Here is a 12,136-nt window from a genome sequence, read left to right as displayed (position 1 = left end):
GTTCTTGCACGCATATGTGACTCCGTGATTTGAGTCTTGTTCCATCTCCACGGCTCCTCTTTCTTCCCGTCTCTTTCTTCTTTCCTGGTTCTTGGGAGTTTTTTCTTAAATGATTGTTTCTTGATGTCTGAAACCAACTCGCAGATGGCAAGATTTCGTTGAAATCAGTCAGCAATGTTATTGTTACGGTTAATCCTGTGGGTGGTCTGCGGGCAGGTTCTATCCAAACAGAGATGAGGGATTATGGTCAAAATAAGGACGAATATACAAGGATCAGAGTTGGAGTAAATGGTATGCCGCATCTAAAAATTTTTCTATAAAATAACTACAGAGGCTAAAACTCTACTGATTCAATCTGTTACATGATGACTAGGATTTTCCAAAGTTGGTAGGATTCTTGTCGCAATAGGACTCCAGAGCATTGATGTACAAGTTGTTGCTATCAATGACCATACAATGACTCTTGATGATATGGTAAATACCAGCACTTTACTGTATTTCTGTTCTGTTAGTGTTTGTTCCGCGAGTTGATTTTATACCATTGTTTTTCAGGTCAAAGGGTGGAAAAGCTCAAATATAAGAATTGCAAAGAAGGATCATCAAACATTGATCTTTGAGAAAATGTATTATGACAAAGACACTAGTGTGAATGTGGGTCAGAAAATTAAGGTTAATGTTCTGTTAGAACAGATGGAAGTCACTGTTTTCAGGTATGAAATGACTTCTTCTGTGTGGTTGCTAGGTTTCTTGATATGAATGTTCTGCTGAAATACAAGGTTTTTGCATTATAGGGAACAAAATCAAGTTCCTTGGGAACAAGTAAATGTTGAATTCGTGGTGGAGTACAATGCTTTGTTCAATAATGATAAGGTGGATGTTCAGTCATGATCTTATCGAATCTCATGTTTTCATTTTTCCCACTGTGTTTTTCTTGTCAATTATTGTGCTCAATTACTAAATGATATGCTCATGTTTTTATCAGGTTCAAATCTCTGGCAAGAATGAAAGCTTGAATAATTGTCTAAGAAAGCTTCCCACGGTATTTCTTACTTGTGTTCCTCCATAAGCATTTGATTCCTGTCCAACACCTCTTGCATGTTCCCTTTTCTGATGGATTAAGTGTAATGATTTAGGAGTTGGGTTCTTTTGGATTGAATGTGGATGAAAAAATCTTAAGCCCTCATTTCTGCACAGGTACATGCATACCAAGATTATATGCATAAAGATGTTTCTATTGTTTATATTACTCTGATGCTTTTTATATTTGTCTGATATCACCATTCAGATGAAGGGGAGAATTCGAGAAGAGCTTCTAGCTTTTCTATTATTACCAAAAGCACAGCTGCAACCCAGGTAGCCAGCCTTACATTCACATGAATAGTTTCTATTCCTTATTGTCAAATTAGGTCTCATAAGCCAGGATAGAATCAGTATGACCACACAGAGGGACTTCATTGTACATAGTAGACCCTAGCATTTATGATACAAGAGCGTAGATGTCCCCTAAATACCTATTATTGCTGAGCTTTTGATTCGTGCTCAAATGTTATTTATTTTGATATAACACTAACTATGGTGTTTTGTCCTTATGAACTATGATCTATGGCAATTCAATTAAACAGTGGTTTTAAATTGAACTTCAGGCTGTCTGCAAGGTTTTCACTGAATGGGATGAACAACCCACAAGCTTGCTTTTTCATGCAAATGCTGTTGTCGATAGATCTATTGATGTTGACAGTTCAAGTGTTGATCTCAACGTCATGCTAGAGGAGGCTGGATGCTGTCGCGGCACAAACAGTATTGCTGGAAGGTGAGCTGATAGATTGCAATAGTAAAATGTATTTAATAAATTGAAATTATGATGATGTATGTGATTTTAATATATATATAGGTTCTGTGCTGATGAGGAGGAGGTTAAGGACCGTGTGATTCGAATCTTAAGCTGGTGTGTGGATATTGTCCGCTGCGTGCCGGTAGGAGGCTGTCAATTGGTGTTAATCTGAGAACTTTGCAACCTAAAGCTGTGTCTGCGCCTTGGGCGTGCCTAGTCTGTAAAGAAACAGTTGTTGATGCAGTGTAGAGATTTAGTGGATTGGTAATCTTTGTAGTTCTTTCCCGGGCATCCATTTTGGTGTTTCTGATACTATATTGGTGTAGAATCAGTAGAGGGATTGACACTGTTCTGTCCCTGCTATCCCGTCTGTTGTTCAAGCACTGCATTGCTTAATGGCCATTTTTTGACATGTAACTGTGAATGTCCAATTTGTTTTCTTGTCCTGCATGCCACATTCATGCAAAATAGTTTGAATGATAAAGCAAAGATCAGTGCATTACATCGATTTCTTTTTTCAAAGGACATTACATCGATTTCGAATGACTGGGCATTGCACATTGTCTTTCGTTGTTTGCTCGACAGATGGACGCGCGCCCATGGGAATTGGGAAACCATCCCGCAAAGCACCAGACATGAAACGAGCATTCTTCAAGGAGATATTGCCGGTCAAGCCGTCAAGTAAGAGTGTCAATTGGTGGCCCTTATCTGCACCTCCAACCTTTTTTTGTTCAAAATTTTATACTAATTCTCCAAAATAAAATCTCATTTTGAAGAAATAGTATAAAATTTTGAACCAAAAAGGGTTGGAGGTCACTAATTTGCACCCCTACCGTCAAGGTATCCGTTTCCACCGTTGTATTTCCCATTCTGAGATCGATTGCTGTCTGTGACACCGTAGATAGTAGAGGCTCATGTATCTTTTCAAAAAAAAAAAAGATAGTAGAGGCTCATGATCCAATTTTCCCCTGCCCGCACAAATCACATCTAGGAAACTATCCCGTATCACAAAGCCCCATCCCATTAGGATTTTGCCGTTGTACCTTCCTCGAGGGCTTCTTTTGCAGGGACTGACTGCATTTCATCAGCGCACAACTGCCTGCTATATTAACTCCGAATAATGCAAGTACGCCTGTTACTGTACTTTGTTTCGGTCACTCCACCAAAGCCAAAACAAATGTACTGAATGATCTTTCAAAAAACAACAAAACAAAGGTTCTGATTGAAGCTGCCAGTTTGAGAACCGAGGATCACTTTCGTAGTTCCCAACAAAAAAAAAAAGAGGATCACTTTCGTAGTTTTTTTGGATAAGTCACAAAAGAAAAAGATGTAGTATATTGGAGCGGGCGGACGTTGTGTTTAGGCCCATTAATATGGGTCGGACCATGGGCTTTTGTGTCAACAGAGGGCCAAGCCTACAGTCTGTTTTCCTTTTATGGAGGAGGCCGTTAACATATTCGTGCTAGTGTTTTCCTTGCTCGGCACTAAGCTCCTCTTTGAATATGTAAGCAGAAAGACGGAACCGCACGAACACCCCCGAATCGGCAGGACTACGGTAACATGTAATCGCCAAGGGTAAGAGACATGACTAGGTACCATACCCTAAAAGTTCATGGACAAACATCTTTTCATTCAGGAGACTGTCAAACATGTTGGTGCCAGTACAGCTTTGCTCAGAATCCCTGAGTCTATGACCGATCACAGCGAAACACTATATATACATACAAACACAAAAGAGAACAATGGCATTCCCCAAGGCAGAAGGAAAACAGTGATTGCATTTAGCTAGGGCCGGACAAAGGTGTGCACCAACAAAAACACAAGGTTCAAGTATTACTAACAAATAACGACAGAATATGCATGGAGTGCTGCAACTTGGAACGTCAAACATGGACGGGAAAGGTGCCATAGCCCTAACAGACTAGCTCCAAAATTTTAGGTGCAGTCAGCGCAATAAAAACAAATAAGTAACCATGTTCCTTGAGATCTCTGGCAGACATTTTGCACGAAGTGACGGAAGGCAAAAAAAAAAACCTCATGCGGGGAGCATCAGTTCCGCGGCCTCCCCCAGGTCGATGAAGAGGACGAAGAGCTGGAGGAAAATCTTGACCCACGCCAACGGTCAGTAGCTGGAGGGCCATCCGGGTGAGCTGGGGGTGCGTCCTGTCGTGCAGGAGGGCCATCTTGGCGAAGGGGACGCACATCTGGGCGAGAACGCTCATCACGTGAACCCCAACGGTCATCTTCGCGTGTACGCACATCAGCTGGTCTCTGGCTGCCACCAGCACTGCTGCTGCTGCCGCTGCTATCGCCGCCACGTTTAAACTTGGGAACATATTTGCTAGAAGCTGGAGAGACGGCGGCGACTGCTACTGGAACAGAGGCTGCTGCCTCGCGAGGTGGCTGTGCAACAGGGGCAGCCTCAGTAACACGCGCAGCCTCGGATCCTCTTAAGAGCTGTTCCTTCCGCGCCTTTTCCTTTTCTTCCAACTCTATCTCTCTCTGTCGCTGTTTGGCTGCAATAGCATCAAGCTTAGCTTTCCTCTCGGCCTCTTCTCTCTTCCTCTTTTCTTCCTCTGCATTAGAGTAAGAAAATATAATCAGTGCGGATGAAATAGGACACAAATCCAGTTCCAATTGACCAAAAATATGGAGTACATTAGAGCAGCAATTGAATCGCATTCAGTTTACACAATAGTATGTAGCAATTGGAGTTGCACTATTTCTTCCATAGGTATCAGAAACCAATTATTTCAATTTGAACACAAATCTCTAACTCAGTTAGCTATTATTCAAGAAAATTATGAGAATTTTTATTCAAATAATCACTAAGTTAAAACAAAGCATGCAAAACTAACAATGATGAATGTTAATTCCTACAGGTAAATTTTAGATGAAAGAACTATGATACAATGATTTAGCTTCAACAGTTCTGTTCAATTTGAACAAGGAAAATTGTGCGAGAAAATTTGGCACATTTTCCTCAGTCCTACTCAATAGTGCATTGCAGTCATTTTAACCACAATAGTACAGGATAATAGAAACAAGAACGTTTTGAAAATAATAGAAACAAGAACTGAGCAGTCAAACTTTCGCTTCTAAAAGGTACTGAAGAGGAGGAAGTAGTGTTGCACCCCAACAAGTACAATGTAGAATGCTAAATGTAATCAGTACAGAATGGACTTACCTTCACGTTTCCTAGCTTCCTCCTCCTCACGGAGCCTTTCAATCCTCTGTTCCTCCAGGTTCAGATAATACATCAATTTCCTAACTGTCTCCCTTTCACGCTTTCTTGATGATATCAACTGGTTGATCCGTTCATCTCTCTCTTTCTTCAGACGACCAAACTCAGCTTCACGGCGCTGCACGATTCTTTCCTGGAAAGCATTCTGCAACAATAAAACAAAAAATCAGGAAGAGACAAGGAAAGGATGAGGTAGTAGAATATCAACAGCTTGTTAGGTAACAGACGCAAAAACGTCTCAAATTTGAAGATCAAGTTCTGTAAATGTAAATTATATAAGTTACACATACGGTAGCATTTGACCCTGAGCCACTAAGACACTCTACCAATAACAATAACAAGCAAACGGACATTCACGCTACTACTCTTTTGATAGTCCTATTTCATCTTGGTGCAATGACCAAGGACTTTGCTTATCATTTCATTAATAATAACTCCTCGATTTCGATGTTACCTATACATACACCAATCTTTTATCTCGGGAAGTTACTCTGTGAAATCGAACAGTCGTTTCTACTATTCCCAAGATGTCAACTCATATATGACTATCAAAAGAGAATAATTCAATTTTGGAAATAGGACTATCAAAGAGAATGGAGGGAGTATATGGCAACAAATCATTTTCAGTGTATATCAAAATAACCATTCAGAATTAGAGCAGATGGTTTAAGTTAAATATTTATAAACAAAATAGAAGCATTGTAAGCTATAAGGCTAATATACAAACCTTGTGTTCCAACATTCGAGAAAGTCTATTTTTCTCTTGCAAGTCACCCGCATGGTGTTGTTTGCTGAGTTCAATCTCCCGCTGCAAGCAGAAATAGAAGACAAAAGTGAGTACCAACAGTTATCTGCACTGCATAAAAACAAGCGAATAGAAGAGAACTGACCAGCTGCTCTTGCTCGTGAAGGATCTTCTCTTCCTCAAGGCGTTTTTGGAAAGCTTGCTCGATTAATGGTGCCTCTTCCTGCCTTTTCGCTCTTTCCAGATAATCCATTGTTTTTGCAAGCTTCTGTAGTTTTTTCTCCATTTCCTGACGCTCCTTCAACTGTTCACTCAATGCCAATTCCATGATGGCCTCCTTGGTAAGCTCCTACATCAGAACAGAATATTAAGTTGGTTAAAGTTCAAAGATAGTACAATAATTCGAGTTATAAGCAACACTAGTCCCGAGAGATTCTAGTAGTAATGTCATATTGCCTCAGTATCAGCACAAGGTGAGGCAGAGCACATATGGGCCAATAAATGATGACAAGGCCATCTTATCATGTACTAGTCATCTTGTCCTCGACTAAAATTGGTATCAAAACATGATCTAGCCTTTCAATAGCATTTCAGATAGCAAGCAGTTGTAGGAAGTCAACAGTTGTTTCTTACCCCTTCAACAACAACATGCTTTTTCCCAGCTTTCTTTGTCAAGTCTTCTAGCAACTTTCTTGCTTCTGCTTTATTTTTTTCCTCTATTTCTCTACGAATTCTCTCCTGCTCCCTCTGCTTTTGTTCATTGAGGAGTCTAATCCTTTCATCATTTGCATTTTTTATCTGCAGAATGGCTCTCTTTGATTCCTCCTCTTTTTCCTGGAAAAGGAGAGCAACCGTAAATAAATAAAAAAACTGAATAAAACACGCATTTAGAGTAATCAAATAATTTACCTTCTCCAATATTTGGCGTTCAAGGTCTTCTTTACGCTTCTCAATGATGGATTTTCTTGCAAGAAGCCTCCTGTGTTCATTCTCCACTATTCCAGCTAAACTACTGAGACTTTCACCGAGTTTAGATGGTTTTTTAACTGGTGGACGAATTTGATTCCTCGCCTTATTTAAAGAATCAGCCAGAATGCTGAGGTGTTCACTTAATCCATCAGATTCGATGTCCTACAAATACAAACAGAAATTAGTCCAAAAGAAACAAAGTGTTCAATCTTTACATGAAGTTCTGCATTCAACAACACACAATCCAAATAAACTCAATCAATTTGTTACAAGAAGATCTTCCAGATGTCGCCGCTATCTTTAGAAACAATTTGAGGAATTTTATTAGATGTAATTCCCATAAAGAAAGAGAAGGATACCACAGTGGAGCACATGCTCACAATGCACATTGTGGGTGATTAGCATCTGTATAATCAGAATTAAATGATTGAATTATAGAAAATAACAGGTGAGTTTTTAGAAGTTGTTCATCTCACAGCAAATGCAATAGTGAGCAAACATTGTGACAAGTGAACCCACTGTGCTAACCCTTGAAACATGTGGTACTGCATACTTGTAGTTATTACTGATAAACAAACCAGACATTCACCAAGAACAATATTCCTAGCAGATAAAACCAAAGAGTATGGAAAGAATGGAAGACTATATCTGGCACATCTTATGTCACATACAAAAGGTATGAAGGCCACCACAGAACGCATACAATCACGAGACAACACTTATATAACATATAATCGGAAGAAAACACACCAAAACTGCCGTTGTGCAGAATCAGGATAGCTTACCACAGTACAAAAATGAACAGCTCCTGATAAATGATTAACTTTTATTGCAACAAAATTGCGTTTCACAGCATCAACAGAAATCTTCTCCACAACAGCAAAATCAAAGAACGGGATCATTCTTGAGAGCATATCGATTTTCATGGACTGGAAAATCTGAGACACCTGGAAAGGCAAAAGTAGAATGTTAAGAACATCATTGCAGCATATAGCAATTATTATCAAGGTACATATTTGTATAGCAGAACATCAATTAGGACCTGTTGCAGCACTCTCAGTGTTGTCAGCTTCTCCAATGCAGAAATGTACTGAGATAACTTAACCTCTGGAACGGAAGAAGCTGATGAAAGCTTCCCTCCAATCTTTGAAATCTTTGAAAGAAGTGGCTGCACCTTTGATGCAAGGTCCAGAGGTAGGAACTCATGTTCCAAAAGGTTGTACAGATCTCGCACTTCTTGGGAAGCACATGAAAGCACCCCTTTTGACACCTACAAGAAGTCAAAATAGCGATATTGATAGCTTTTTGTAACATCAAGAGGGTAAAAATGTAGTAATGCTTTCATATCTCAGCTATGCAACTGACATGGTGAAAGGTGGAATCATGCGAATTGCCACAAATGTGCCGTTCAATTATCACATAGAATTAACAGCACAGTTGCCACAGAGATAGATCTTTGCAAATGTTGTTGCCTTGCTGAGCCCCTTAAAGTTATTATTATTATTACAATATTAAATGCATGAAAAAAATTCCTGGAGCAAGACAGCCTAGAGTGATAAAACACAATATTATAGGCCCATACAAGAGACACTTAGAAGATACTGAATTCAAACAACTCAATAAAATAAAAAGGAATGCATATGATGACAAATAGCACATCAAAAAATAAGAGTACAACTTTAGTAATAATAACATTTCCCAAAAAATGATTCAGCACATACCAACTCTGATAGAAGAGATGCTCTTGAAGGCTGCAAAAGGAAAAGGAGACATGTAAGGGTAGAAAAAAGTACTAAACATATTCTTTAATACACAAGCAGTTTGGAAGACAAACCAATTCTCGATTTTCACGCTTGGAATCAAGTGAAAAGTTGACAAGGTTCGCCATCCTCAAGTTACGTTCCTTCTCATTTTCTGTCTCAAGATGAGATGCACCATACTTCTGGTCATAAGGTGCCACAGATAGCGCAGAGAGTGAGACAGAAGATGCTATTAATTGTAGATCCTTCTGAGACAAGTTCTTATTGTAGCTCTTTTGCAAGTTGAAAAGTTTGAGCCATGCATATGCATGATAAAGGTGGCTATCAGATATCCAGAAAATTTCAGTTAACTTGGCATAATATACAACCAAAACAGAAGGCTTTGGCATTTTCTTCACCATACTCATCAAACCATGGATATCCTCCACCGATCGGAAGGCTTCCTGCAAGATGTAGGTGCAGTGACAATTCAGTTAAAGTAACATTTATGTTGTGCAAGGAAGAAAAGTAGGTAAATTCTGGAACAAACCTGCCAAAGGGAAAGCTCGGTCGCGACTTTAAGTTGCTCGACCCGTGTATCAAGATACAGTTGTAAGCTTTCAGGTGCAGTCAGATCAGGACGATCTCTTTGATCACGATACTTGTTGAGATTGGCAAGATGGTTTCTGATAATCTCACACAACCTACGGAATTCAGTAGTTCTCTTATACTGCTTACAAAACTGAAAAGCCCTATGAGCAGTCATCTGCATACAAGGAAGATAATCAGTCACAAAAGCACCAGCGGGGAACAAATTGTACAGGGAATAAAGTCAATATCAATATGAGTAAACGGTAGGTACATGATCCAGTTAGCAGTTCTAAACGAAAACCAGAATATATCAGATAATAGATTAGCTATTGATTCTAGAAGATAACAGTGTCTATGTAACATTTGACAGGAAAAAGGATGAACTCAGATAAAAACTGGTGCCATGGCTGGATACATCTGAATAGGGTGGTAGTAGAACAAGGGATAGAAAAAGAAGTGTAGAGAATTCATCATCAAATCAAAGAAACTAGAGGAACAATAATCTTCGCAGATGGTAAACGTGTTAGAACATTATCAAGGGAAAATCATGTATCACAACAGAAGGACAAATAAATAATGAAATACTCATAAGATAACAGCTTACAGCATACAACGCTTCAAGCTTTGAATTGTTCCTTAGTATCTCAAGCACAGTCCGGTATGTCTCCCAGAGGAACTTGAACCATGGAGTAACAACTTCTTTGTCCGATCGGTCCTTTCCTTTCTCCCCACTAACAAAACTGAGCATCAGGTCCTCAGGACGCTTATCTGCTTCCAGATCTTCGACATCCAGAGCATCTTCCAGGGCTTCTGCCTGGCTCTTAGCTTGTTCAGCTTTCTCATTGGAAAGCTGCATAAAATGCTTGATGACATCTTCCAAGGAAGACACATTTACTTGCTGGCAGACAATTCTATACTGAATAAGGCCATCTTTTGCAAATCTTCCCTTCCTCAAGTCAACACATAGCTCTACATACTTCATCATGATCTTTTCGAGAGGCTTTTGCCATGACCTGTACCTTTTTGAGGTAATGAGATCATGTAAAGCCTGCAGCGCCGCCTGTTTTTGCCCAACATGAATCAACTCTGAAATAAAGCAGAGGTAGCTATTAGTATACAAGCACATCTTCTAACAAAATGAGTGCATTATCATGTCTAGAAATTTGCAACGGTCAAGAACCATACAGAGTACCAAGGAACTGAAGACATCTAAAACAGCTTATTATATTTTCCTTTTGTAAACTTATTATTGGTCCACAAGGAGAAGGCTACTAATTCAAACATGGATAAGAAGAAAAGCATAACAGTCATTGGTCACCTCAACATCCACTGAAAGTCATAAACCTAACAAGGCTCGGTTTAGTGTATTAAACGACCTACAGTGCCTCGTCGATACTTAAATGACCAATGAGGCCCAGTAACACCACCTAAATGAGACAGTAGTTGAGTCTGACTAACATTTGTTTGTATGCACTACTTGAGTCTGACCTATCTGATGGAACAACCCCAATGTAGCCAATGTTCCAAACTACTAGCTTAAACAGCAACAAATATATCATCACGAATCAGAGAAAGATAGCAACACATCAAACACGTCATAGTATCACCTAATTCGCAAGTGCCTAGCGAATCCAACACGCTGTAGGCATCGCTGCAACACTACCACAACAAGAATCGGCATCGCTGCAGATGAAATGGAGCAAGTCCCATCGACTCACCTTCAGCTCTCTTCAGGGCGTTCTCGGGTTTCGCGAAGGTCGCCATGGTCGCAGCGAGGGTTCTGTGGCGGCGATCTACTCCTGCACCGCAGCAACAAAACAAAACGGCGAAATAAGGATAAGGTTGCGAATTCACGAAAACAGCGACGACAAATCCATCAAGCAAAAAGGTTTCCTACTCAACAGATCGATTCATAGTGTAAATCCACAGAGAAACACCCAAAAAAAAAACTCGGAAACCACTATCCCGATTAGACTGAGCGATGAGTGCCGACGTTACCTGTAGATCGCCGGCGACGTGCGCGGAGGGAGGCGACGGGGGGCCGTCGGGGTCGGAGGCGGGGATCTGGAAGTGGGGAAGGAGACGGCGGCGGCGCGAGGGAGGGAGGGGTTTATTAGGGTTGCGTGGTTGCGCGAGGGTGGTGAGAGAATAAAGATGCGAGGCGAGGCGGCGGTGTAGGAGTTTGTCTGGCACGACGTGGATGGATCTGTGGGCGTCCGTTTCCGGGTGATGGCACTCTGCGGAGCGTCTGATCTCCGGACGGGCGGTTGGGATCAAGCTGTAGCGGCCACGTTTTTGCGGTCGGGGAACCAAAGGAATGGGGTTGCGGAAACTGAGGTCCAAATGTAAGTGGGCCTTCTAGAGGCCCACGAAAGATGCCAGTCATCCAAACATTTCCGAAACAGAATGGATTGCTTTAAAAAAAATGACTTTAGGCTCCTCTCTGTCATAGAAGGGAGATTTTATCTGATACTAAAACTATTTATAATTTATAGATATGATGTGTAACATTAATATTATCCATAAGTGAATAGAGTGCATGCCCAATGTATGTTAACAAATTTTATGAATCCAGAATTATTCATTTAGGGTATGTTTGGATCGGACCTTGGAAAAGCTGTCCGGGCCCGGCAGGGTCGCCAAGCATCCAATTTTGATCGCTTGCGGTCGGATCAACCTGCCTGGCACAAGCAAATTCTCCAGGGCAGCAACCAAACAAGCCCTTACTCCCGGAGGTGAAGATTAAAAAGACAGGAAGAGAGTGCAATAGAGTTGCTCATGATGTGTGGTTCCTTTCCTCCGTAGTCGTAGGAGACGTCCAAGATGATCCTTGGGCCGACAAAGTGAGAATTGGTGGCCATTTCCAACATGTTGTGGATGAGTAGACGGTGTTTGCTGAAGAGTTGGATCGAGGGAATATCAAATGCAAAGTACCATCGTAATTTTGCATGTGGAAAACTTCTCTCTCTCTCTCTTTTAAAGAGAAGTTTGCATGGTTAACGGGGATCCAAGAGTTT

At 40.6% G+C, this 12,136-nt stretch overlaps 2 protein-coding genes across 2 annotated transcripts; one reads left to right on the top strand and one right to left on the bottom strand.

Moving 5' to 3' along the window:
* Window positions 1-246: 246 nt before the first annotated feature.
* LOC120674532 lies at window positions 247-1,377 on the top strand. The gene is made up of 6 exons (XM_039955699.1): window positions 247-474; window positions 553-710; window positions 792-870; window positions 983-1,039; window positions 1,134-1,194; window positions 1,286-1,377. Exons 1-6 carry the CDS (start codon window positions 457-459, stop codon window positions 1,375-1,377), a joined length of 465 nt encoding a protein of 154 aa, XP_039811633.1. The 5' UTR covers window positions 247-456.
* A 2,211-nt stretch (window positions 1,378-3,588) lies between these two features.
* Window positions 3,589-11,282, bottom strand: LOC120676871 (eukaryotic translation initiation factor 3 subunit A). Its single transcript, XM_039958204.1, has 14 exons — window positions 11,118-11,282; window positions 10,838-10,918; window positions 9,724-10,205; window positions 9,079-9,294; window positions 8,624-8,992; window positions 8,511-8,540; window positions 7,832-8,059; window positions 7,575-7,736; window positions 6,730-6,951; window positions 6,454-6,654; window positions 5,966-6,169; window positions 5,803-5,883; window positions 5,019-5,220; window positions 3,589-4,407 (listed from the first exon to the last, which is right to left on the bottom strand). The coding sequence occupies exons 2-14, from the start codon at window positions 10,881-10,883 to the stop codon at window positions 3,881-3,883; spliced, it is 2,970 nt and encodes a 989-aa protein (XP_039814138.1). The 5' UTR covers window positions 10,884-10,918; window positions 11,118-11,282; the 3' UTR covers window positions 3,589-3,880.
* Window positions 11,283-12,136: the final 854 nt, after the last annotated feature.

The sequence above is a fragment of the Panicum virgatum genome, chromosome 5N (genome assembly GCF_016808335.1).
Source record: "Panicum virgatum strain AP13 chromosome 5N, P.virgatum_v5, whole genome shotgun sequence".
Lineage (NCBI taxonomy): Eukaryota > Viridiplantae > Streptophyta > Magnoliopsida > Poales > Poaceae > Panicum > Panicum virgatum.
The sequence above is the reverse complement of the archived record's forward strand: the minus strand, read 5'-3'. Positions and strand labels throughout refer to the sequence as shown.